This window comes from Falco cherrug, chromosome 6 (genome assembly GCF_023634085.1).
Source record: "Falco cherrug isolate bFalChe1 chromosome 6, bFalChe1.pri, whole genome shotgun sequence".
NCBI classification, from domain to species: domain Eukaryota; kingdom Metazoa; phylum Chordata; class Aves; order Falconiformes; family Falconidae; genus Falco; species Falco cherrug.
Window position 1 is genome coordinate 52,244,145 of NC_073702.1, and position 27,343 is coordinate 52,271,487.

At 45.9% G+C, this 27,343-nt stretch overlaps 1 protein-coding gene across 1 annotated transcript; it reads right to left on the minus strand.

Moving 5' to 3' along the window:
- Positions 1-9,724: 9,724 nt before the first annotated feature.
- TNFAIP3 (TNF alpha induced protein 3) lies at positions 9,725-26,121 on the minus strand. Its single transcript, XM_055714412.1, has 9 exons — positions 25,867-26,121; positions 22,314-22,626; positions 17,913-18,103; positions 17,539-17,686; positions 17,168-17,338; positions 16,266-16,446; positions 13,870-14,774; positions 12,120-12,352; positions 9,725-11,452 (listed from the first exon to the last, which is right to left on the minus strand). Exons 2-9 carry the CDS (start codon positions 22,624-22,626, stop codon positions 11,171-11,173), a joined length of 2,424 nt encoding a protein of 807 aa, XP_055570387.1. The 5' UTR covers positions 25,867-26,121; the 3' UTR covers positions 9,725-11,170.
- Positions 26,122-27,343: the final 1,222 nt, after the last annotated feature.

Below are 27,343 nucleotides of genomic sequence, written 5' to 3' on the forward strand. Positions count from 1 at the left end.
CAGTGCATGACTTCTCTAGTTATTTTCTGCAGAGATCAGTGCCAGATTTGATCTCATTCTACATTTTCATCTGTGGCCAGGAAGAAAATATTAAGTCACTACTGATAAAAACCAAAGGTGACAGGAAGGCTGGGAAAACAGTAAAACCAGAGGAGGCAGAGCAGGCAGACAGTGTAAAACAGATGGATTAGCAAACTAGACCCATTGAAACAAATGCACTCTAATGCAGGCAAATACAAGGTGGGGTATTATATCCTGAGAACAACAAAGAGGGTAGGGAGCACAGGGGGCAAATAGCTTAATATGAGTTCTCAGTTCATTACAGGGGTAAAAAAGAATGATGCAGTTCATGGATGTATAAGCAAGCTGGGAGAAGGGATGATTCTTGCCCCTGTATTTCCTATTGCTGAGATTTTTTTGCATGCTAGTAATCCTAAGTCTTTTTACTAGTACTTCCCAGGTCTCACTGAGATCACAATTTTATCTTTATTATGAATATTCTTCCACTGCAAAGAGGGTGTTTATCCCTTGATTATGGCAATAAGTCACTGCAGAGAGAGATAAAAGCCAGTTAGATTAACAGCTTCTTTAACTTCCTTGTTCATGCCACAGTGGTTTATTCTCCTCTCCCTTGATAACCTTGAAAACCTCAGAGTAAACAAGTGGGTCACCTATTTCCCCTAATTTATAAAATTAATCATTGTATAAACTGGATACAAATTCCCTGGTGCATCTCAACTGTGTTATAATTCAAAGAAGCTAAACATACTGATCTGCAGCCAGCTGCAAGTGGTGTACAGAGAATTGTGATACAGTACTTTTCCTTGTTGTTTGACACCATCAGATCTTTCGCTTTGTTAGAAACTGATGATGGAGCCACATAGTTCTTTGATACAATTCCATTGACTACAACGTAAAACCCTGTTTTCTTGAACGCATTATTAATGCAAGTGGAGGATATATTGACTTTAGCAACCATGCCAAGTATCTTGCCATTGACACTGATTCGAAACAGCCCTGCCCTGATATAATGGCATTTTTTTCTGATTTTCTGCACTGGGAACACATTGGACTTGAACTGGGAATTATTTGAAAATTCAAATACATTTCTAGAACACTGGTAAAATAACCAAGGAAATGGTAATGAGGTGGGCTTAGCATTTAGCTGTTGTTTAGTGCAGAGACATGCATCTGGTTCCACATGCACCCTTTGGGCAAGTTTCATTTTGACTCCTTTATATCCCATGGAGTATCTGAAAGAAAACAAGACAAAGAGATGTCAGAGAAATGAAAGAAGAGGCTCAAAAGGTGAGACTCAGTTGATTCCAAAGTTATGGTGTTAGCCATAGGGGAGTTACATAATGTTAACATTAGGGGAGTGAGTACATCCTCAATGCAGATAGAAGTATCTAGTATTCTTATTTACATTTTGGACCTTTCACTTCAGGAGGCCAGTGCATATGGTAATCATCAATGAATTTAATCTCAGCTACTGAGGAGAGTTAAGTGAGTCTTATTTCTCCAATTTCATGCAGGATGAATATATAAATGGAAGAAGTGAGAGGTTGATTAGCCCAGATGAGCAAGGCATTTAAAGGCTTAACACCCCTTGAATTCAGGGGGCATTAGTCTCCATGAGTTTAAAGTGTCTCTGTGGTTTGCCAGCATCAAAGGGATTAGTCAGGAAGCTATGAAGTAAAAGGCAATCTGCGTATTGCCCTGATACTGTAACTTTCTCCAAGATGAAACATCACCTTAGAAAGGGGTTGTAAGATTCATTTCATCAAACATGTCACCTTTACAGTGTAAACATCTACATCTGGATGCTCCTTGTAATCAAGGGAGGGAAAGCCAATGGAGATGAATTCCAGCTTGGTTGTCTGTGCCGCGGCAGTGGGATACCAAAAATGCAGCTTGCACCAGCTGTGGTCATCCACTTGCCCTCATCTCTCGTATTCGCTATCCTGAGATTCACTGGAAAACATTACAAAACATATCCAGGGGATTTCCACACAGTCCTTGATGCTATCTTTAGAGTGCTCTAATGCAGGTTCAGAATAAAGAACTTGTTTGTACTTTTTCTTGTGTCTACTTGTCTCTGCTTCACCCAGCTCAAAACAAGACAGTTTATAGATTAAACGCTTACTGGCTCCACTTGCCTATGAAGTTATCTCCTGGGTTTGCTGACCTTGGTGATGTCCCCAGGTTATTTTCCATTTGCTGGATTAATTTTGTCTACTGATGGTATTTTCAAGCATTGCAGTATTAAAATAGGGATTTAATCAATATTTTATACATTAGCAAGTATTTTTAAATAGCTTATTGCTTTTTGGCTGGGTGAAAATAAGCCACAAACAATACAATCTAGGTAGACTTTCCCTAAAATACTTAGTTACACCCTGAAACACAACAGAGAACATGTTACTAGAAAGAGGCCAGGCACAAACCCAGCTCTGGCAGCTATACTACAGATGTTATTATTAAAGGCTGAATCTCCACTAGAGAGAAAAAAAAGAGATATAAAACCTACCTGTAACTGCTGTGTTTGCTACAGGACTTTGAGGAGTGCTTAATTCAAAGTTATTTCCAAATAGGAAGTGTTACTAACTAAAGAGAGTAAATAATGTGAAATTTTGAAGGTCAGCCCTTTGCACTGCGTGGCTGGACTGCATTTCTACAGATGAAGCATCTGCAAGATGAAGGAGGCAAGCCTAAGGAGGAACGTTAGGGGATGGAAATTTTCAGCAAGCTGTGCTTGTGACCATCGTGTTCTCCAAAGCCTTGCGGAGCAGAGGAACATGCCTGCCTGGGAGCTGGCTCACCGGTGGGAGCAAACCAGAGCAGACCCGGCATGACGGTGGGGAAACAGTGAGGCAGAAGTCTCCTTGTGGTGCAAAATGAAACCACAGGTGCTTTGGGGAATTGGTTAAAGCTGGGAATGCTGTGCCATCTACAGCACATGCAGATGTGGAAAGTATATTGAAGGTCTGCACGTTAAAGATCAGATTGTTCCTGGTCCCTGGTGTTGGCAGGTTTCTCTTCTGGGAGAGGAGAGTGAGTCTGGATCAGAGAATGGATGTGTGACAGTGAGGGAACTCAACACTGTAGGTGACGTGGCTGCAGCCAGCTAACAATGTGCAGACACATGAAAAACCCAAATCCTTAGAAAACGTCTTACCTGAGGAGGAGGACTGAGTACTGAGGAGGAGGACAGAGCCCAGAGTGGAAATCTGATGTAGCCCTGTGCAGGGGAAATAAGCAAAGCTTAAAGGTCTGATGTAACAGCAAACTGTCTGAATGGAAAGTTGGTTAATTAAAGAATGAAACCCCAGCGATACGAAATTCTGCCTTAATAGGCCTTCTCTGCTGAGTGCCCAAGAGAAAAGCAAGAGGAAGAAAATTCTTGTGATGAATATGTTAAATTTGACATTCATGTAGACTCAGGTTTGGCTGGGCCTGATAGGACCTGAGCTACATGTCTGGTCTGAGTAATGAATGCATTTTGAACTTTAATGGTGCATGCTACTGATATGACTCAAATGCACAGGAGCGCTGGCAAGCACTGGAGGCTCTCCTGCCTCCAAGCACCTGACCTGGTGCCAGCCTTCAAGGAGGCTCTGCCAGGGGTCATTATTCATTGTTCTATCACCACCACCCGAACTTCCCTTTTTTAAAAGAAGTCTCTGGAAATTATGACTTTTTTCTTTTAGGCAAATGTTGCCTGGTCTAGACATGCACATGACTGTGAAAAAGCCATGCAACATCATCCTTTTTTGTTGGACTGTGCATTAATAACACATACATGAAATCTTTTCCCTCCAGTAAAAATAAATTTAATCATCTTTGCAGGTAATAAGTTACAGGATAAATAAGGTGTAACCTATCATGCTGAAATATCAGTTTGGCTACTGTTCTTGCCTTTGAAGTGGTTGTGCATTAAGGACCACAGCAAAGGCTAAGACAGCTAATTCCCGTTAAACTGTAACCAGCAACAAAGACATGCATCTATTTAAATGCTTAGATAGGCATGCCTTTGTGGCATGAGGATTGCAACAGCAGCTATTTAAGGTGCATCTTCTCCCTCCAGAACATACAAAAGGAAGTAAGAGGCTCTTTTTATATGATAGGTGGCCAAATCCCCATCCTAGTTATCCTACAGAATACCTGGAGTAAAGTTTGAGAAGCCAATCGAATTATTAAAGGTTTACACAAGTATAAATGTTACTGGAGTTTGCAGTAAGATGTTTACCAGGCATCACTGCAGCGCGTACTCTTCTGTCACCAGTGTCAGGCAACGGGAAACACAGCGAGTCCTGCAACAAGTGATGTTAGTAAGTGGGAATTCTGACCGGGTGATCTCACACTACACCCTACTTCATGCCGTGACCAAATTCTGCCCCACAGTACTCAGAGGCATATCTGAGAGCGGTTAGTAAGAAAAGCACTGGTTTCAAAGTGCAGAGCACTGCACAGAGTTGCATTCCTTGTCGCAGATCCCCAGCCCACTGGCTTTGCTTTACACTGTAAGTAAGAAGGAGGTTTTGACCCTTTCTTGTGATGAGCCACTGAACAGTGGCTTTTTAAAAAAACAGCGCTGGCTGGGAAACAGACTAACTCAGAATGTGCATTTGTATGAATCCCTTGACATGGAGCCATAACCAGAGAACAAAACCTGAGTTACCCTCCCAGTAATTCACCAGGGGAAATCTGACTTCCTGCCCACCACCACGGATGTGTACTAGAGCTTAGCCAAAAAAAGGGGGGGCAGGCACCAAATCAATAACAAAAAGAATCATTGCTGTCAGAGATCAGGGGTGGTGGGAGTGGGGAGAGGTTACATACGTAATATTATTCACTTTAGTGAGCCTGGAGGAGGGGGCAGTCTGGATAGCATGCCGCAGGCTGTCTTTCAGTATTAGACACAGGGAGTTTTTTGAAAATTAACATTAGTACAAAAAGAAGTCATTATAAAACTCCCAAGCAAAATTACCTGCTCTTGTTTTAGGTTTCTGTTTGACAGACATTAAATAAGTGGGTTTTTTTAGTGTATATATGTGTGTGTGTGTATATATATATCAAGATAAAAGTCTGTTGGGAAAAAGCCTGCATGTATATATACACATACAGGCTTTTTTCCAATAGACTTATCTCGACAAATGGAGACACGACCACACTGGGCTGACGAGGTTTCCTACAGCAGCTGTTTGATGTAAGAGGGCTGCAGGACCCCTTTGCCGTGTGCTGGGCTGGCCAGGAGGCAGCGGGAGGACAGCTGTGACTCCGGCCAGGGAGCTTGGGGGGACTGACTGAGGCGGCTTGGCCGCAGGCTGGGAAGTGCTGATGCTCTTACAGGAGCAGCGCTGAGCTGTGAGGTACATCCAAATATGTCCTCCTATGTTGAACAGCTAGAGGAATAGCCCATGTATAAGCTAGTGGCAGTCTTCCCCAAAATAGCCACAGATGGTCAAGAAAAGGAGAGTTAAAAAAGCAGCAGCTCAATTAAACCACTTTTCCAAATATTTTGTCTTTCGTTCTGTGCAGCTAGGACAACCCTTCTGAACCAGGCAAGGGTAGATGTTGTCGGTATTTATCACTGATGTAAGAGAAAGCATCAGCACAGAAATGACTGAACAAGTTTATGCTAGCCCACTGAATCTGCTGCCATCAGTGACAAGTTTGCTGCACTGCATGTTAGACGTGGGCACCGGAGAAACAGAGAGCTTGGATGGAAAGGCATCTGTGCTTCTAACTCTGGATTTTAAGGGCCCTTGGCAGTTTAATATAAACTGAAATTGTAACTGCTCAGTGTTGCGGTTTTCTATTTCAGTGCTGTACAAATTACATTAGTGTGTCCTGCTCAAGTATGCAGGATAAAATTATGTAGCCGCTGCTCCCCCGTCGCTCTCATCTGAACAAAACCGCCATCACGTCACCATGCTGAACCACTTATTTTGCACAGATTGAATGCACAGGCTAATGTCACGCACTGTGGCCTCATGGCCCCAAGTGTATAAAATTCTGCTCATGAATTTTTGGAGATTTATTATCTAACATCTAGACACTACTGAAATCTTCACAGCCCTACCCCACACTCCCACCCCCTGCCAAATACTGTCTGAAGTCCTTCAACCCCTCCATCAGTAAAATCCCCACATACTGAGGATGTCTCTGGTGAGTGTGTGTCCCCCCCCATTCCCACGCTGCAGAGGTGCTCAGGGGCCTTTCTGGTGTCAAAGTCTCAGCAGGACTCTCAAACAAAGCATCATCCTGGGCATCGGGACTACCAGGTCCGACCCTACCAGATATCCCTGCCCACTCATTGCCTCCTAAACACAGCTAGGGATGAGCAGGTTAAGATTAGGTGTTTTTTTCAGTAGGTAGACTACCTCCTTGACACAGCAGCTTAAAAGTCCCTGCTGTGCCTGCTCAGAAGAGGAGTTTGGAGTCAAGCACCCCATTCCCAGGTGGCAAAGACACCTTAGCATATCCCAAGAGCTTTGGTCTTATGATGCGGGTATCCTCGTGTGTGTGTATCCTAATCACTGAACCACCTTTTCTCCTACGCCCATCACTGCCAGTGTAAAGGCCATAGCTGCTAGATATGGATGATTGAACTGACTTTAGACACTCCTGAGGAATGGGATGGTATAGTTTAGGACAGTCTGTAGCATATGCGGTGACCTCAGGATGAAGGACAGCAGGTAAAATAGCTATCACATGATTCAATCAAGCACATAAAAAGTAGATATGGAGCCACTTTCTATATTTACTTTCAGACAAATGTATTTCATTTCCATTTATTGCATTCCTACTTGCTGCAGGCTGTTCATGGGTCAGCTGGAATCTCTACACCAAGTTGCATGGCAAGCAACTCATGAATGGCTCATCAAAGAAGACATCCTTTCTTGAAAGTGGATGCCCCATCCCTGGAAGTGTTAAAGGGAAGGCTGCATGGGGTTTGAGCAACCTGGTCTAGTGGAAGGTGTCCCACCCACAGGCACAGGGGTTGGAACTAGATGATCTTTAAGGTCCCTTCCAACCCAAACCATTCCATGATTCTATGAAATAACCCACTTCTTGATAACTACCTCAGAGAGGTTCACCTGTGAAGTCTGCCTGCAGTGAAGCAGTAGCACTGCAGACTGCAGGTCCCCTCTATTTCCAGGTAAACGTTCTCTTCTGCCCTGCTGGGTGAGAGGGGGTACTGTGTGGGACAGGGCTGAACAAGTGCAGGAAGAAAGGATGGGCAGATGGCTCACAGGCTGTAAGTTTGATGCCTTTCCCTTCTGTGCAAATGTTGAACATCGCAGCTTGCACCTGAGATTGTAACAGCAGGGACTCTGTTCTTGCTTTCCCTGCAAACTGCTGGCCACACTGACTCCTGCCTGGGGCTCCTGGGACACACACTTAGGTCAACAGCCTGATGTAAGTGCCTTGATCTAACACAGCACATGCTGCCTGGTGTTCCCAGGCCTGTTAAGTGGCCTAGTACTTCAGATCACACCTAAGACTTGCTAAGCAGAGCACTGAAATATGAAAAGATAAATCTGTATTCTCTCTACACTGAAAATGTAGTGTTTCCTTTTCTGTATCGTGTTACCTATTAACACTGGTTAGATCCCTGAGAAATCAGAAACATAAATAATATTCAGATCATCATGTAATCATCTAAAAGTATCCCTTCCCCAAACAAAATGAATATGGAAGCACAGCCTGCACAGCATTCCCTTCCTGCACTATATTACAAGGAATTCCAGTGCAATGCAAGTTGCTGTTAAGCCAATCGTTTTGTATTAGTTTTGCCTTTCTGCTAACAGAAGAATCACTGGCTATGAAAGATTTGTGCCTTAGTGAAGAGGCTTCCAGAAATGGTCACAAAAGGGAGACTCCAAATAAAAAGTTCTCTCTTGCAGAACAGGAAGGAATAAAAAATATGAACTTGAAGAAGTGTCTGGACAAAGAGCAGAAAGCATCAGAGGGTCAAAATCCCCTAAGGACATTAGGGAAATACCGGAGTATTTAAAAAAAAAAAGGTCCTACTAGCTTTAATGTTCCCACACAAATGTATCACAAGAGACAGGCTGGGCACTCATTTACATGGGAGCTTCAGAATGAGACAAGCCTCATGTGACTTCAGCAGCATGAGTAATGGGCCCAGAAGGTGGCAGAGAAAAAATCATTGGGATCTGGGACATCCCATCTGAAAACCTTCTTCTCTGCAGAAGTTGCGGTTAGCAGCAACCAGAGTTAATCAGCCTCCTGACACTGAAGCTCTGATGGAAGCTCTGCCTTTTCAGCAAGCGGGGGCTGATGGCTGCTGAGGCTGGATGCCATGAGCTGCCTCCATCTCCTGGTCCCTGGCTGCAGGCATCCCTCTCAGCCTTTGCCCGCTCTTTCAGCACCAAGGTGTCTGCCTGGTGCAGAAGTTCGATGAGTTGGGTGGGCATGCATGTTGCATGAGTTGTAAAGAAAGGGGGAGGAGGGTACAGATAAATGGAGAGTCAGGTTTTGAGGGAGGAATATGCTGTAGAGATGGGGCTGGTAGATTTGACAGGCTCTGCTCTAGAGGGAGCAGGATGTCTTCTGAGTTGCATGCCCTAGAAGGAGCGGTATGTGAGTCCAGAAGGAGCTGGGCTAAATTGCAAGGAGAGCAGTGCAGATCAGGAAGGTGGACAAGCATCCAGGAACATGGGCTAGAGAGCAAAGTGAATTACAAGGACCAGCTAACCACTGGCAAAAGTCCTCAGGAACTGAACATCTACATGGTTTCAACTGGGACAGTGCTGAAGCATGTGCTGAGGTGTGCTCCTGAACGGTTGTAAGGGATTAAGGAGTTCAACAGGATGGGGAGCAGCTGATCTGGAGAGGTCAGCCTGTTAGGAAAGAGTCCTCTTTCCTGACTGCACAGGGATGTCTGCAGCTGCAATTCCTGTTTTTTCCTTCAGGTCACCGGCAACACCTACAGGTCATGGTAGTGTACAGTATTGTTGCCCTGTGTGTCACCGAGTGCTGGTACAGGCACTCTCATGCCATACTAAGGGAGAGTCACAGTGCAGAAATCCCCGGGCAATAGGGCTGGGTTAGGCTGAGCTTAGGCTGAGAAGAAAACACTGCTCTCAAGTACTTTTTTCAAGCAGCAGTTGGCAACTTGCTCTTCAGGAGCTATCGAGCAACACTGACGCCAAGACCAAAAGGCGAGGGGCTTACCTGCTGCCCCTGGTGAGGGCTGACCTGCGCCTTCAGGGCTGCACACATGGCTGGGCAGAGGTGAGGATCATGTGCTGCCATCACCACCTCCCAAGGCGGCATACAAGCAACATCGGTTGGGAATCCCTGGCGTAATTGATGGATAAACGAAGAAAGCAAAGTCAAATCAGTCTAGCTTAGCTTCCCTTGCAGCCTGGTCCTGCACCATCCTTACTCTCCCATGCCCGTACTTCTGGGGGCTGAAGATACTCTGCACCCACAGGAGCCAACTCCTTATGCACACAGACTGCACAGGTCCCTCAACAGTACCAAGAGCTCTTCCTGAGAGAAGGCTGATGTAAGGCAAGAGTATGCAGAGACTTACATCAAGTTATGGCCTCTTCAAAGCACTTGGCTACATCATCTGAACCAGGGTGCCGCTTGGTAACATGCTGAACGGTGGTCCTGAACAGAAATGCTTTTTTTGGGGGTGTCCCATGCTCAACTGTGCTCTCTCTCATCAATATAAAATAGCAAATTCAATCCTTCAATAATTTATTTCTTTATATCAGAGAATGTTTTTCAATTTTACATTTGTTTGTAACTTTCAACACATGAGTAAATATATGTAAAAAAACCCCTAGCTGTGCAAATTTCAAGTTGCATTGTTTCAAATAATATAAATATTTTAATAAAACATATGTTCACATTAAGGTTCACAAAATATATAAAATTTAACAGAAATGAGTCATGAGTTATTTAATTTTTTTGCTTTTTAATAACTAGAAAAAGATTCTAAACTTGAGAAGCAACTTAGAAGAGGTATCACCTCCAATATCATAGCAGCAAAACAGATGCTAAAAATTTAAAAGGTGTGAAAGGAGAAGAGAGAAGCAGGTACCAGGCACCATGGTAAAGGCAAGGTTGCTGAAGAAAGTGATTAAGAAGTGGATGCATGAACTCCAGGAGTAAAATCTCAACCCTAAAGCACCGTTACTGAGCTCCAAGCTGTTTGCACAGTAACAGAATCACATTAAGGATAACAGAAAAAAGCGTGACAGAAATGGGGAGGGAGGGTATGAACAGCAGCACGCATATTCCTGACTGTTACAATGCAAGAGAAGAGAGTTGTGCTTGTTTCAGAACTGAAGCCAAAGGCAAAGGGCTTTGCATTTTTCTGTCTGTTGGAGGCAATTCCTTCCATATGAGCGGGAATGGCAAGATTCAATTTTCCCATCATATGTGTGTGCTCTTAAAAGTTGCTTCTGTAATCACCTGTCTTTCCAGCTGTCTTAGGATTTGGGCAGGGATCTACATGCAGGCTAAGCATGTTAAAGGAGCAGACCACTGCTGGTCTTGTGTCTGGCTGTGGTTTGGTGAGGGCTCTGCAAACACAGAACTGCTCGCTGTTAACACCCTGAATGCCGGCAGGAGCTCCCACCTTGGTGAGCTCCGTAACAACACCAGCAAGGATGTGGGCAACCCAAAGCAAATTTCTTCAGATATCAACTGCAAGTTGCACCAGCTTGTCCTGGGGGATCACTCTCAGGAAAGATTTGCCTCTGGCTGATGTACACAAACACAAAGAGCTCCTGCACCTCCGACAGTAGCTGCAGCTCCTCACCCGGGAGCAGAGGAGGTATGGAGAAAGAGGCAGAACTGGGAAGTTCTTTGGATTCAAATGCTTCACACTTCCTCCTGGGAAGTCCAAGAATTAAATATGGCATTGTAGGAGCTTAGTCATGAACGACAGCTCTGTGCAGAAGGCAACCTGCCCTTCTCAGCAGTCTTTGTATGCAGTGTTTAGAGGAAGTAGACATTTATTCCCATTCTTGGGAATAAACACGAACATGAGCAGACAGCTTATATTTCCCCCTGCCCTCCCACTCCCAGGACTGTTAAGTGTTTTTGACATAGCACCATTTCAGTGAAGGAAGTAACTGGTATCGCTTTCTTGTTCGTTACCAGCTCCTCCTCCCCTCTTCTAGCCATAGATCTGTTTGAACTGGTAGCATTCATTGCAGTAGCCGTTGCACTTGGCATTGCCATAGTGATCACAAGCAGGGGCTCGGCAGCGTTGCTTCGGGGGGTCCTCTGCCGCTGGGTCCCTGGCACTCCCCGATGGCAGAAGCTGTCCGAGGCGCTGGCACTCCTGGCACAGGTCACCACTTCTGCAGGCCAGGTTGTTTCTACATGAAGTCACAGCACACTGTCTCTTCTGGCTACTCAATGCTGCTCGCTGCAAATCTCTGCGCTGTCCCGTTCTCTTGAAAAAATGTTAACACACATTGTCAGTTGCCATGCTGGCAGCACAAGTGGCTTTTCATTTACTTTCAACTCTGGTTTGTATAGGTAACCACTGGGGGTTCTTGCAGACACATGCTTCTTCTGAAAAGTGCAATACCAAGAGCCAAGTTGGGCTTGACCAAAAAAAAAAATAAAAAAATCACAAATTCTGTCATTTCTTAGGAAAAAAAAAAAATTTTATCTTTGGTAACTCTCAATTCTAAAAGGGTCAGAACAAACAAAATAAAAAAAAAATCTGAAACAAAGAAAACCTGTAATGGGCTCAATGAAAAAGGCAACATGAAGTGGACTAAACCTATTTGATACATAGCTCTAAGGGTGAGACTGGAAATCTCTCTCCAGCCAGCAAAGAAACCAACTGTAGGTCCAAATGCTTCCACTGAAATTGCTGGTGAAATCCCAGCTGAGGTAAAACTGGGCATGGTCATGACAACCCTAAACTGATTTCAGGAATACTGCCCAGTTGCAGCAGGAAAAAAACCCCATAAGATGCTCTACGCTTGTCTTTCCATGATACTTAGGATGCAGTCATTTGAGGATTTTCTAGTACGCATCCTGAGTTGTTCACACAAGAGAAAAAAATGCAGTGCTAAACAAGTGGAAGATTTTGAGAAGTTCACACTTACTTCTGGCTGTCTCACCAGCTGTTCTTCTGTCCTCCTGGCTTCCTGAAATCGCTGGTTCTGGGCTTTAATGAAGCAGTTCTGGCAGTACCCCTCGAGCATTGTGCTGCCCAGGGTGCCACAGTCCTGCCGCTGGCAGGACACAGTGTTACGGAAGGCAGCCGCGGAGGTCCCCGGCTGACCCGCCGCTGAGGACTTCCTCTGAGACCTCCTCTGGTGACGCAGCAAAACGCTGTCTGTAATGCAGAGTAAGGACAGGGGGAGTCTGAATGTGCCCAATAGATCTGATGACGCAAAACAACTATAAAGAGGTCCCCAGTTTAAACAGAAAGAATAACAACAACAAAAAAAATTATACTAGCCTCAAACATGGAGCTTTGCCAGTCCTGAGACTCCCTCAGTTTATGCACTTTCCTCCATGTTACATATATAATACATAGCTAATACAGTTTGATTTTCATACCAGAAGTTGTAGGAACCGATGATTTCTGGAAAAAAACTTGACCTCAGTGGGAAAACTGGACCCTGCTGAAGTCAAGAGGAATTCCACCTTTGCCTTCAGCATGTCATCTCAACTACCCTGACATTTCCCTTTTGTCCTCCCCGATTTCAGACGCATGAAGTAGTGGAAGTACAGTGGCACAGAGCTTAATGGGAAAAAGTGCCTTACGCTTTTTAGTCTCATGAAGCTATTTTATATATTCCACAATCAGAAGGAAAAAAATTTCATTGTGAACAACGCTGGAAAATCAGCTATTGCAAGCTGGCATAGAGGTTCCTTAATTTTCAAGTATGTGGAATGTGCAGCACTGGATGTCCCTGCCCACATCAGGGGGCTTAGATTAGATGATCTCCAAAGGTCCTTCCTTACTCAAACCGTTCTACTTTTGTATGTTTCTATTGACACATCTGTCAGCAATGAAGAAGTCTTGAAAGATAAACAATAATTCTCTTACACGTGCCCTTCACCCTCAAAACCCAAGGGCTCTCTGCCTGTGGAACAGGGCAGTAGCATGAAAGATGAAGATTTCATGCTGTGATTTATTCACAGACTGTTACCTTTTTGAAGGCCCGCCTTTAAAAATACACATTGCACACCCACAAATGACATTACTGAGAAAGATTTCAAGGTAGATTATAACAATACACTCCTAAGTTACTCCAAAGTACAAGCACATGATTGACAGTCAACTTCTACTTGCTCTGCTTATCAAGGTGACTTCAGCAGTTACTCAAGTGTTATACCTTGTTACACCCAGAACAGATACAGATCCTCAAATTCATCCCAAGCTTTTTAAAAGCCTTGCTAACATAAATGGTTTTCAGTACCATCAATACCATAGCATTTTCCTCAGTGTCAACAATACAACAGCATTTCCCTCACTGACCCTTACAACTTTCTAGCTGTGAAGGAAATTCATACCAAAGCATTACTGCAATGGGTGGTGGGAAGGGATCAGAACCCAGCCCCTCTTGAGCTAGTTCTGCTTCCATGAAAGCTGATGGGAAGTTTTATAAGAGATTTCACAGACTTCCCACATGATTACTGTGTGCCCCTTTATGGGATAATGGCCAAAAAGAGCACCTTTTGCTCATGCTGCTGCTTCTGCTCCACACCGTTTCCATCACCCCCTGCCCTCTTAGCACCCAGCGCACACACCCAGCACACACACCCAGCGCACACAGAGTTTCGTAGCTCGAGGAAGCCAACCTGCAGCCAAAGCGTGCCAAAGCTCACCCCGTCTCCACTTACCGTGGTTTTCCCTGTACTCAAAGAAACACAGCGTGCAAAAGCCCTCATTTTGCGATGTCCCAAAAAACTTGCAGCCTGGTTTCCTGCAGAGGTTACCTCCCCTCTTCTCCTCAGGAGGCAGTGCCGGTGGCAGGGGCTCCTCGCCGCAGCTGTTGGGATGGCAGGAGTGCTGGAGGAGGCTCTGTGAGATCTGAGATGGATCAGATGTTGATCTCTGGTGGCACACGGGTGGGAAAGCACGGCTGGCATTTGAGGGGAGCTCTGTAGACCTTTTGAAGCAAGTGCTGCATATGCCGTTGAAGGTCCTGTTGGCCTGCTGACAGCATACCTTGCACGTGGCATAGTCTAAACATCTCTGGTCACCCAAATTGTTGGAAGGACCAAGCTGTCTGGAGTTGTAGCAGCGTTCGCAAAGCCCATTGTGTTGCACGTTCAGTGTAAAGGGGCAGTCTGGTGTCCTGCATTTCATAGCCGTAGTCTCGCTGTATAGGAAAAGGCTTGGAGCAGTTGGAGGTGCGGAGCGAGGCCCTGTTACAGGCCCTTCGGACGTCCATCCCCCAGGTTCGCAGACCTCCCCACGGGAGGAGCCTGACCCAGCTGCCTTCAGTTTCTCAGGTGCTGCTTTGGAGGTCTGCTTTCTTCCTTTGCTTCCTTGGGACCTTCGCTCAAAGCACTCGTGGCAGTAGGGCTGGGTGTTCACAGACATGTAGAAAGGGCAGTTCGGTGTTTCACATTTCACCTGTAGGAGGGAGAGCTGGGAAAAAGACAGTTCCTGTCTGTTCCTGGAGCAGGTCTCTCTTCTAGCAGGTTCAGTGTTTTCCTGCCATTTCTTGTACTCATGCTGTACCAGCTGAAAGTAATCTTCCACGAGGTTTATTTCTTTGGGCAGGTTGCCTTCATCTAACCTGACAGCCAAAAAGGGAAGATGGCATCAGTGGTTGAGAAGGGCAGATGGTGGGGGTGGAGGCAAATACAAATACAATGTGGGGAGGAAATGCAGATTTAATGCACATCCATATTACTCAGCTAGAAGATCCAGGATGTTAAACTGTTGTTGTAAATGGAAATAATTTTAAAAGCAGGTGTTCAGTGATGTCAAATGGAGACTTTCACATCTAAAGAAATGGTCTGACACAATGCTAAACAGAGATATTCTTAAAAGGATTTTCTAGATGAGGGTTTTCTGTCTGAGGGCTGTTTGCGTGAAGAACGTGGATAATCTCTCAGAAGTGAAAAGTCCCCCAAATCCTGAATTCCTCTGAAGACCAGTGCCCAGCTGAGCAGAGGTAAGAGTGGAAGACCCCATACCTCACCAGCCCGTGCTAAGAATAAGCTTTTTCTACAGTGGGTGTAGCATTTCATGATACAGTTTATCATGAAATCTGTTCCTGGTTTTGCCCTGTTGGGTCTGTATCTACCAGCAGAATTCTTCAGACAAACCACAGGGCTTCGGTGTGGTGTGTGTAACACTAGCATCCATCACACCATCCCTACTCTGCCCCTGACCGCAGGGAAAACCCCACACTGGAGCTCTACCACACCACAGCTGGTAGGATGAAGAGCTAGCGTTACTGGTAACACTCCAGAACACATCTGTGTGGTGGGACTAGGGAAGCTTGATTGCTACTCTTTATGTATGCATATCTCCTTTGTGTCAGGGGACTTCTATTTTCAAGGCTCCTAAAGCAGAACCGCCCAACAGCATAAAAATACCTCCCTGTGGGGCAATGGAAGCAAAGACAGAGGATACAGGGAGTTGCTTCCCTCCCCACTCATGAATGGGCTGAGTGGACACAGCTGTCAGCATCCCCTAAATGCAAGAATCCGATGGGTGCTGTCAGCTGCCCCCTGCACATTGCTGATGCTCAACCATCACCATCAAAGGGACGAGCACAGATGCTGTTTTCTCCACTAGCCACAGCTTCCTGCCTACTGCTGCACTGCAACAGCCCAGGGTGTCAAGGCATCAGCGCTAAGAACATACCACCAAGTACTTTTCCCTAGGGCAGCCAAAATTACACCAACTGCCCTTTATGCAACGTGACCTTACATAAAGCGCAAGAGTTTGGTGTAACTAGTTCCTGGGCTTAACTGTTTTTCCACAACCCTCATGTGTAATCTAAAAGTCAGTGAAGCTAATCCATTGGGTTTACTCTTCTAAAATACTAGTTTCAGTCTGCTAAGTCTGAAGACATTTTTGCCTTTAAATTTGACTCTGGTCTGAGCTCATAACCGTATCAAAGCATGTCAACAGTAATGCCAATATTCCATATTTCAGGGGGCAAATGCATGTGCTACTGTAGAAGAAAGGAAAGAACAAAGAAAGACACTGAGCTGCCTGGCTTCTCCCACCTCCATACACAAGGCAACTTTGAAGAAACAGGAATGAAACTCACTTTGCAGCATTAATTAGATGAGTTGTACCATGATCCCAGCCTTGCACTGGAATTTCTATCACTATCAAGTAGTCTTTTAGCAGCTGCTCTTTCTCCCTCTCTTCTGTGTCTGTCAGAAAGTGCACACTCAAATCCTCAAATCTGCCTCGTTCACTGGTGACCAGAGGGACAGCCCGGATTTCTGTGGGGAAACAAGACAGATTAGCATATATATTTTTTTTACCAGGCAGGAGTAACCGCAAGACGCAACATACTGAGATGTCACCACTGCTGCTGAATTTTGGAAAGAGACAGGAATGGCTGACCAGAGCAACTGGTTTCTAAACACTGCCATCGGGGGAGGATGCAGACTCATCCGATCACAAGCCCAGCTCCATCCCACAGTCCCACAGGAGTTTTAATGTCCCCATATCAATTTTCTTCTCAGTTTAGGCAGCACTGTAGATCTTACTTCGCTATACCTTTCTATGGGATGATGCCCTAAGCTGAATCTACAAAACTGCTATCCATTCAGAAGAGATGCTTTAAAACTGGCAATGTATATATTTCATTATCCCTGCCAGGCAGCAGCACACTGCTGTGAGACCATGTCCTTCAAAGCTTTTTCTCTTATCATGAGGTGTGGAAAGGAGGCCAGAACACAATGAAGCAGAGGCCACCTGCTGACTGATTCCAGCCTGCAAGCGAGTTGCACTCTACTTTCAACCAGCATTTTGAAGGTAACCTTTAGTTTCTATTCAGATTTACAGACTCAAATTTTAAGAACATATTTCAAAGGAATTTTTTACATTTATTTTAACTTTAAAGATGCAAATCTAAACCAGATTATATTTTAAATGCTTTATAAGCATGATGATATTGAAGAAGCTACATAAATATCAAACAAGGTGCTTGAAAAGTACCTGGCCCGCTGTCCTTCAGAGTCACTAGTGGTGTAAAATGCATGTTGTCGTAGCCCAGCACAATTGGGTATCTGTAGCATTCTTCAGCTGGCCAAAGGAGAGGCAAGTAAATACCACCAACATTCAGAGGAGAAAAACTGGAGCCTGACTCTAAACTTCTCACCACTTTATCTGCATAAGGAAGGGAAAAAACCCACAGATAAACACCAATAAGCATGTGCTACAGGCAAGAGAAAACATACTCTGTGTGTTTTAGAACAATTGCTGAAAATACCCCAATCTGAAACGCATCTACCTGAAAACAATTATTGAAGTAACATCACTAACACAGCACAGAGAAACATGGTGAGATAACTGGCTAGGCAACTCACCTGCAAGGACAATGACTGGCCTTCTGAGGATGTTAGCAAGGATGAAGATGTGGATTTCTTCCAGTGCATTATATGGAAGCCTGTTTCGAGCCCCAGATGTTTCTGGGGAGGTCATTTCAATGAGGTATTCCCACTCCTCCTCCCAGTTCTGAGGAAAGAAACATCCATCAGCAATGGTTCAAAGCCATGGAGGTCAGGAACCAACTGCTGCACAGCAGGACTCAGAATAATCACATTTTCCCATTTCCTCCAAAGGAAGACTATTTCTTCTCTCCACTAACAGTGGAATCCATGAAGCCAAAAAGCAAACAAAATCAGCAAGGCAACACTGACAAGCACTGAGAAAACAGCACCATTCCCTCAGGCCATCTTACCCGGGTGTCATAATGAAGTCCCGTTTGTACAAACTCCTGGGATTTAATAGCCTCCCGCTGCCAGCGGAGCTTGAAGTTCCGTGTGTCAATCTCCCTGAGTGCGCTAAACAATGTTTTTCTTAAGACGAGATCAATATCCTCAATACCCCACATGTACTGTGATGCAGCATGCATGAGGCAATTTCCATCACCTACAGAAAAAGAGAGAGTACATTATTTGTAAATGGCTACTTAAATAAAACCCCACAACCGTGCAGGATGTAGAATTACGCTGTGGTATGCATATGACAGGTTCTTCTCTAAGCCTCAGAGAGAAGGGTTTTAACAAGGAGATCACAGCTATGAGCTGTCTGCTCAGAGACAGAAAGGAAGAAAGTCCTCTCTCTACTGGTTTTGTCTCTTTACCCATTAGTGTAAAGCTGTCATTCATCAATGCCCCTTATCTATCTTACTTAGCTTTACCTGATCTCATGAACTAAATTTTGGGGTCAACTGCAAATGTCAAACAGTTGAAATAGCTTTTAAACACAACAAAGTCATCTTAAAATTACAAAAGAACACGTAAATCTCCCTTATCAGTGTTTATACAAATATACACCTGATGGCACAGGGTAGAGATAATGAAAACCGCCAAGAAAATCCTATGGTAGCACCAAGCCTCACATCCCCTGCTGAGCACTGCATTGAAAGGCTTGGCACTTGGCTGTGCTGGATAGAGGAATTGTAATAAAAGAGAGACAGAAAGGGAAGAGTACGTGATTTATGTAAAGCAATCATAGGAACACCTCTTGCCTTCCTCTCGAAACTGATAGTACGCTGGGCTGTTAAATATTTTACTTAGAAGGCTGTTTCATAAAACACAACATTAAAACTAAATAAATGAAAACCATAATGATTTGATTTTCATTTAGACGCTCTCCTTGCATTGAAAAAGCCCTCTTTACAGGTAGGAAGGAAAGCAATGTTCTGCAATTTCCAGAGGAAGAAACTGAGAATCAGAGGAGTTAACTAACTTAATTAAAAGTTGTGACAAAATATGCCTGCAGCTGGGTTTCAAATTCTATCTTGAGCCATCTTTTTCAAAAGGGGATGTCTCCCCTGAAAGGGAGTCATCAAGAACCATTACTGTCATAGCCTCAGATTCAAAACTGGTCGTGTTTACTACAGTGGTAAAGAGATTAACCCAATACTAAGAAACCACAGCATTTTCCTTGGAATCGAGGACATCAGCCATGGTAAAGCTACTAGATTTTCCTCGTGTGGAAAAAAACCCCACACAAAGAACCCCCACAAAAAGCTTAAACCCAGTCTGCCACATGCATTATGAGCTCAATTACACAACGTTTGTGAACACTTTTGCTACTTTTCCTAAGAAACTGCAGAGAAAAATCTACAACAGACCCCAGGTCCTGAAAAAGATATCGTTTGAAATCTGAACACTTCATAAATTGTTATGGACTCGGTGCACATCAGGTTCCTCCAACTGCCTTCTCATTTCTGAATGCTGTCTTGCAAAGCTTACTTCAAGTCTGCAGGCTGCTTGCTTGAGCTCAAAAATCAGGGAACAACATATAAGACACAAAAACTGACTGGGTTTCCTTCTGACCAACAAAGATGACATACAAATCCCATTAAAATTTTCCCTTTGCAAAATCTAGAGCAAAGATAAGATATTTCCCCCCCCCTCCTCTCTCTGAGAGCTCACTTTCAGTTCTTTATTGAGAGGCGCTGGCCAAAATTCCTTACACAGCACTTGGAATTCCCCCGCACCGTTTGACTAGCAATTGAGCAACAGTTGTACTTTTTGTTCTGCAGCGTGCAGAGCTGAGCAGCGAAGCCTCCCTCGGACTTTCCCGGGGGGGTGTGGCTGGGCGAGCTGGAATGAATGCCCATTCATTACACAAGTGAAATCTCTACAGCCAATAGATGCTGGAATTTTATTTTTTTTTTTTTTTACAACAGTTTCAATTTTTATACCTCCTACTGCTTTCCTTCTACCCTCCCATTCGCATGTCTGCAAAGAAATGTGTGGTGATTCAAAAGGGCTTTTTTAAATTAAAAAAACACCACCACTCCACAAACTCACATACATATTAGGTAAAATATACATCACAAGATCCTATAGGAGATACTTTCTCTGTTTTCAATAATTACAACCTTCATGAGAAAAAACCCCAGAATTTTCTGAAGAAAGCCCACCACTGACTGAAAGAACTAATATATTCACCCCACATCTACGGGCTAAGTGCTTTTAAAAATATTCTTCGTGCCACATGTGAGAAAAAAACCCAGATGTGTTTTTTTCTGGGGTAATACAGGGCTTCTCCAGGCTTCTGTCCCTTCTTTCAGGTATCCCCTTCTTCAGTCCATCTACCCTCTTTCTCCTGCAAAGGTCCCTCACTGTGACTATTTGCATAAACCACAGGTTCCCAAAGCTGCTCCTACTCATGCACTTCATGACCCTAAAGCACTGAACCGCAGCTGAGTTCACTGGCTGTGCAAGGTACAGGGGAATAGCAAACCAAGCACCTGTTTTGCCTGACCCCAACCTGCCTTAGTATTTCAGCATCTTGTATATTGGTACGCCTGCACGTGGATGGGATCCAAGCCCACATTGCTCCCGCTTGTAACGCTGGCTGACAGTCATGAGACAACACAAGAGGTCACAGTTATTGGATATAGCGTTGTCAGCAACAAGAGCCTGTCCAGGCAGTGTTAATCCCTGCAGGACTCTCACGGACAGGAGGTGAGATTCCAAAACCATTGCTCTTTGCCCTGGGCAAAAATCATGCATGTTGTCCATTCATCTAGTAAACCTATTAAGAATGTATCTCTTGGGGTGAAGTTCTGAAGACGCAACACTTGGATTGATGTTACCTTCCTAGTACCTGTGAAGTGCTGCCTGCCCTAGCTGCAACTTCAGTCCTTCTGGAAGTTCAAGGTTACCAGATCTCCATGCACAGCCTAATTAGTCATGTGAATTTTATGCCAGTACAGAGGCAGCCCACAAAAGCCCACCAGAAGGTCAGTGCCTCTATGACACTTAGAGATGGACATTAGGATCAGACTTTTCTAGGTCAAGGCAGTGACAACTACACAGCGGTGCTATTTTTATGGCTTTTGCACAACACAGCGGTGTACAATCAGACTGACAAAAATGGTAGAATTTGGGATGGGAAGTGTGTGGATGAGGGAGATAAGGACGACGTTTGTATGTGTGTGTATAAGCAGATAATGAAAAGAAGCATCCACAGAACATCATACAAGGACTTCAACGAGGTTGCAGGTCCACCACACCCACTGCTTTATAACCACCATGATCTGCCCCTTGAGCAAAGGCTATGTATTTTCCATGTTCTTGGAGTCCTCACCGTCCCAGTCTACCTCGCTTTTTTTGGGTAATCTGTGCTCTAGGGAATCCCGAGCTCAAGTCTGCAGCTGCATGACCATAAGTCATATAGCCATTACCAAATCTTTCCCCCACTGAACGTGAAACGCCCAGCAACTCTTACAGTCATGTGCAAAAGTTTCCTGCTTAAGACTGTGGACACGTGTAACCTATTCGGGAAATCTTTGCACTACTGCTGCACCTTTTCATTTACAGCACTTGATGCAATACACACAAAGTAACCCAAAAGCCAAGTTCTAAAACCAGCACTGATTCATGAAAGAAAAAGGACACTGCAAATTGTGTGCTGCACAAAGACGGCTGTCAGGCATGCACACGGGAGTTACTGGTGAGCCCTGACCAGAGGGAAGGCAAGAGCTGGCAAACCCCAGCAGGTAGCTGAGGATGAGGGAGACGGCGGGGTGCGAGGTGCTGAGTCCAGGGCCAGTGCAGTCAAGTTCCCTGAGGCTCCATGCCCAGGACACTCCTGCTGGCACCACTTTTAAAGATGGATCAGGAAGAGGACCTTGCCTGCCAGCCACAACAGCAGGGCTTATGCCAGGATATTAGCTTCTGCTATATGTACATGGGAATGCATCCCTGTCACTCAAAGCATCTGAAGTCTCATCTAGCCTGGCATTAAGGGCCATTCAGCACTTCCGACAAGACAGCCGATGCACAGCAGAGTCAGGTTCACAGAAAGGCGATGGGTGGCAAGTCAAGTTTCTCTCCTGGTGTTTTACTCTGATGTGCCACATGTTACTGATATTATGAAGATATCTGTGAAATTTTCAGGCTGTTCATAATACCATGATATGGGCAGGCATCTGCTACAGCCTCAGGTCAGTACATCACATGGAAAGAATTTTAGCTTACAAAACTAAGACTGAAAGGCATCACATTTTAAAAGCCATGCAGTTGTTTCAGTAATGTGAACTCAGATACTATAATAAAGGTGATACATTCATATTCCCAATTTTAACGCCAAGTGCAAAGACTTGCTCGTAACTTACCATTAGTCTTCAAAGGGACAAGCCTCCGAACTTCCATGCACCAGTTGAGCTTCCTCTGGCGCTCCAGCGAAGTCTGGGTGGCCTGGTCAGTCAGAGCCTTCTGAAGTGTTTCCCGAAACTGAGGACAAAACTGGCACATTCTGAACATTTCTATTGTGTATCTGTGCATAGTCCTGAAGTGGTGAATTATTCCACTTGGGGGGTTGACCAGATCTTCAGGTGTCCTCTCTCTAATCTTCATGGCTTTCAGCATATTGCTCTGATACAAAGCTTGAGGAAGGATGTGTTGGCCAGACATGTTTCTAGAAAACATCTGAAATGAAAAGGATCCTTTTACTGGCATGTTAGAGTCTGTGCATCACACCATTATTAACACTTCTGCAGAGACTGAGAAGGCACCTTCAGGGGCAGGATTCTGGCTGCAGTTTTGCCTAAAATGAGCAGAGTGGATGCTATCCACTGAGCCTTTATAATGATGTTTTTTAAAGCTCATATCCATTAGCCTCTCTGCATTACTCAGATATAGACACTGACTAGCTTCTTCCAATAATTTACTGAGATATTAAAGAGAATTTATTCATTACTAAGGAAACTGCATCCTTGTTCAGAACAAAACCAACATTTAAATCAAGGTAAGGATAAAAGCAGTCAAGATCAAGGGAAGGGAAAATTATCCTGGAAACTTGGCTAATTGATAATTGCACAGTGTAATCCCATATGAGCTTGCTGAACTTTCGGCGCGTTTCAAGCTCGTTTTGATGATATGCCCAAAAAAAGCAGGTAATGACCATTTCAGATTTCTGCAGCCCATACATTCTGAGAAGTGATGCTTGGTACAGTGCAAAAAGAGCCCCAGGAATTACATGCCATGCTAGTATGTGTCCCATACTTACGGTGGCCGAAGATGGCAAATGACGGATTTGTTGTAGAGCAAGCACTCAAGGAAAGACTTATGCTACTCTTCCTGAGACTCCTTATATTTTGTGAGCACTAGAGCTACTGCACACAGGTCCTTGTGCCACATGTGGGGGTGCAGACTGCAGTGCTGCTATTACTCAGCGGTAAGTCAACATAGCTGAAAAAGCATTTCCACTTGGCTCAAAAACCACAATGTTTTTCCACAGTGGGACATGTAATGTTTGCTGCCCTGCATCCCTTTCTTCAGTATCTCTGGCCCCATGGGCTACAGCAGGAAGAACAAAAACCCCCATAACCTCAAACTGTCTACACTCTGCAATACTCATTCAGAGCACACTAACTTTGTGGCTCACTAGAGCTAAACATAGGGCTCACATCCCTCAAAACTCTCGTGCACAACAGTAACACCACCAACAACCTATTTCTATGTGAAGAGACTCTACATGCTGTCCACGTACACTATTGCTGTGTTTAAAAACAAAGCAAAAATTCTGTTTAGACAAAGAAAGGCATGCACGCCTAACAAGTTTAGAATACCGCTGGTCACATTAGGAGAGCCCACCATTGTGATTATGAATCTAGGGACAAATATCAAGCCATAAGTATATATCAAAGCCTCGATATATACCTTGCCAGGTACAGAGGCAACTGAAAACTGGTTTATGCAACTGTTATGAAATTTTCTCATGGAGATGGAAGTGTGGAAGGCCTGAGAGAGGAAGGATGACTACAAGCTGACAGACTGCCCAGGAAGATAGTTCCAGATCTGTGGAGGCAGAAGACCCCTCTTGCACATAAGGACTTCAGCATGCCCTTTCCTATGGGGAGCCAGCTGCTCTCTCCTCCTCAGCCAGACACCTCCATTGGCGACATCCACCTCCAGCCGCCCAGCCGGAGCACTGGAAAAGGACCCTGCCGTGGTAAGAGGGGACCTCAGCTCCTGCTGCCAAAAGCTGCCCTCTATAACCTCTCTGAGAAGCAGCTGATGGAGAGATTCAGTGGATGTCTTGTCAAGGCCTAAACAGAGGCAGGTGAAACACAAGATGCTGCAAAGTCCTCTCTGCTCAGTCAGGGCAATATCATTGACACTGTTTCTCCTGCTCCTGTAAGCATCTTGGGGACAGGGCTCAGAGCTGTCACACCTCGCAACACGTGGAAAAGCCTTCCTGTAGTTAACTGAGGTGGCATATTCTTACCATTCCCACACCAACATAGAGCCTTAAAATGGAAATAACACATATTCTCATCCACTCCCTCCATAAATATAGTTTTACATGTGATATTTGTGTAATCCTAAATTTAAATGTATAGATGATTTAAGAAATGAAATATAAACAACCCCTTATTAATCTGTTTAATGACCACTGCTATACTTTGCTCTAAGATGACCAAAATATTGAATTCCTTACTTATGTAAGCAGAGCTGTTGAGTCAATGGGATTTTTTTTTACATGAATAAAGACTGATGACATGATTAAGCACTACCGGCACAGACCCTTGAGATGGTTATTTCCAGCTTGAAGTAACAAAACCTGCTGAGTTTACAGAAGCATTCACTGAAACTATGTTATTCAATATTATATTCTACAGGCATATTTTCCCCTTCACACATGGAAATCACTGCCTATGCTATTTACGGTCATTAAATGTCGATCAAGGCAAAAGCTGAGCAACCCTTATTTTCACAAACAATGTGATGAAACAGACAACTTCATAGCCACCTAAGCCCGAGTTAAAGGTCAGAAAACTCAGCTACAATTTATGACTTTACACTGTACCTTGCTTTACTGTACGCCACACTACTAGAACCTTTTTACACGTAATTACTACAAATGCCCAGAAAAGAACAGTTGTAAACCATGAGTAAATAGCTCTCCGAGGCATCGAGCTTTCTGCACACGGAATGCTGAGGATGCCGGGCTCTGGAAAGCTGAGCGCTGTTCTGAGGTCTGACAGTGGTTTTAATTTTCTGTCCTCTGTCTGAAAACCAGCAATAACGAACCCTCTTCCAAAGTGCTAAGACTGCTAAACCAAACACGCTTAACACACCGTCAGCACCTACAGATTTCTGTATTTGAGTCGTTGAGCGGTCGGTACGGAACTAAGCGTATTATCACCGTTCACCAAGGAAGAAGATGGGGACCGAGGGTGTTTTACACACCACAGGACCGGACTACACGGCTCAGCCCCCCGACTCACTGCTCTGCTGGAAGCAAGCGCACGCACAGCGGGACGGCGGCCGCTCCTGCCCCTGCCAGCTCTGCGGGGGGAGCCGGCAGCGACTGCCCCGCCGCGGCGGCGCCCTGCGCCAGCGCAGCAGCCCGCGGGGACCGGAGCCGCCGAGCCCGGGCCGCGCCACCGAGCAGGGGGCACGCCGCCACCGAGCAGGGGGCACGCCGCCACCGAGCAGGGGGCACGCCGCCACCGAGCAGGGGGCACGCCGCCACCGCCCGGCCGCAGCCGGCGCACGCCCCCCCGCAGCGCTGACCGCTCCGGTGCCAGGCGGAACGCGACCGAGCCCCGCCGCCGGGCCCGCCCGCTGTCCCCGGCGCCCTCCTGCAAACGGCAGGGCGGGGATGAAGCCGCTCCGGGGGTCGGCCGCCCCGCCGTGCCCTCCCCGCCGCCCGGCGCTCACCTCCCCGCCGGCGGGCTCCTTCTCCGGTCGGTGCTGCCGGTGACTCCTGCTCAGCAGCGGGGCCGGGGCGGTGGGACGCAGCCGAGCGCGGGAGCCATCAACCCCCACCGGGCCGGGACTCCCTTCCCTCCGCCGCCCTCTGCCCGCCGGAGCTGCTGCCGCCGCCGCCGCTGCCGCGGAATGAAGGGCTGAGCCAAACCTCTTGTTTTTTTTTCCCTTTCTGTTTCAGCGCCCGGGAGGAAAAAAAAAAAAAAAAAAAAAAAAAGAAAATACACAACAAAAAAAACCCCACCGGGGATTTCCACCGGCAGCGCCGGGGACTTTCCGACATGTGACAACCACCGCCGCGCGCCCCGGGCGCCGCCAGGGGGCGCCGCCGGGCCCGGTCCTGGCCCCGGCTGGCAGCCCCGCCGCCCCCTCCGCAGTGGCTCGCCGGCGGGCCCTGCGGGGGCCGGGCGCGCAGGTTTTCCCTCCTTATTCCGAGCCCCCCACCGCATCCCCCGGAGGGGGTGCGCATCCCGTCCCGCAGGCCTCGCTCGGCTGCTGGTCCAGCCCCGTTATCGGCGGCCAGCCGCGGCTCGGGTGGCTGGGACCGGAACGGCTCGGTGTTCCGGTGCACGGCATCGCCCTGGCACCACCGCGGCGGTGCGGAGGGTGCCTGGGGCACCGTGGAGTCGTGCTGCAGCCGCGGCCGGTGGTGCCGTGCCCGGAGCTCGGGGCAGCGCCCTGGCTGCACCCCGCGCTGCCGGGGCACCGCCAGCAGCAGCAGCAGCGGCGGCGGCGAGAGGCGCTGGCTGCCCCGCAGCCGTTACCTCGTCCTCTTCCACGCGTGACAAGGACAAGGGGCCTACGGGGCTCCTCGCCCATGCAGAAAGGTCTTGGGGTGTAGGTGCCCACGCCCCTGCAGCTAACATCCCAACGGGATGGCAAGGGAGCCTGTCCTGTTGGAAGCTATTGCTCTTCCAGGCTGTTTTTTAACCCAAGCAAATATTTTTATTTAGCATGCATCTGCCTCACAGTTTTGGCTTTGTATTTGAAGTAACCACAAGTGACTTCATTCATTTAATTAGAGGTTAGGCTGATACATGTAATCCCGTAACTCCGTCCGTGTGCCGGCATTCTGGGCAGGTGTTGCTGCGCTTTAATCCAGCCCCGCTCAAGGTAAGGTGGTTGCAGCCAGGAGGCAGAGCTTTGGCTGAAAGTTACTGAGTCAAGGAGATCTTAGTGTCAGTGTGTGTTTGTAAACTCTTGGCCATGGCTAGCAGTTCACAGGAATCATTAAACTTAATGGTTGTAATTAATTAATTTACACCTTTAAACAGTATCCTAAAATCTGCAATGGAAACACTCATTGAAAAAAACCCAGTGCTTAAGGCCTGTAAATATTACTTATGGATGGAGTTTACACTGGAAAAAGAGCAGTTCCTTGCTCACCAGCCTTGCAACATGAAATGAAATACATTTTTGAATATGTAAG

Coding starts and splice junctions, on each gene's coding strand:
- TNFAIP3 (XM_055714412.1), bottom strand. CDS start 22,626: ATGTTTTCTAGAAACATGTCTGGCCAACACATCCTTCCTCAAGCTTTG. Junction 16,447..17,167: donor TCTGAAGGACAGCGGGCCAG/GTACTTTTCAAG, acceptor GTTTCCCCACAG/AAATCCGGGCTGTCCCTCTG. Junction 11,453..12,119: donor AGCTGGTGAGACAGCCAGAA/GTAAGTGTGAAC, acceptor CATTTTTTCAAG/AGAACGGGACAGCGCAGAGA.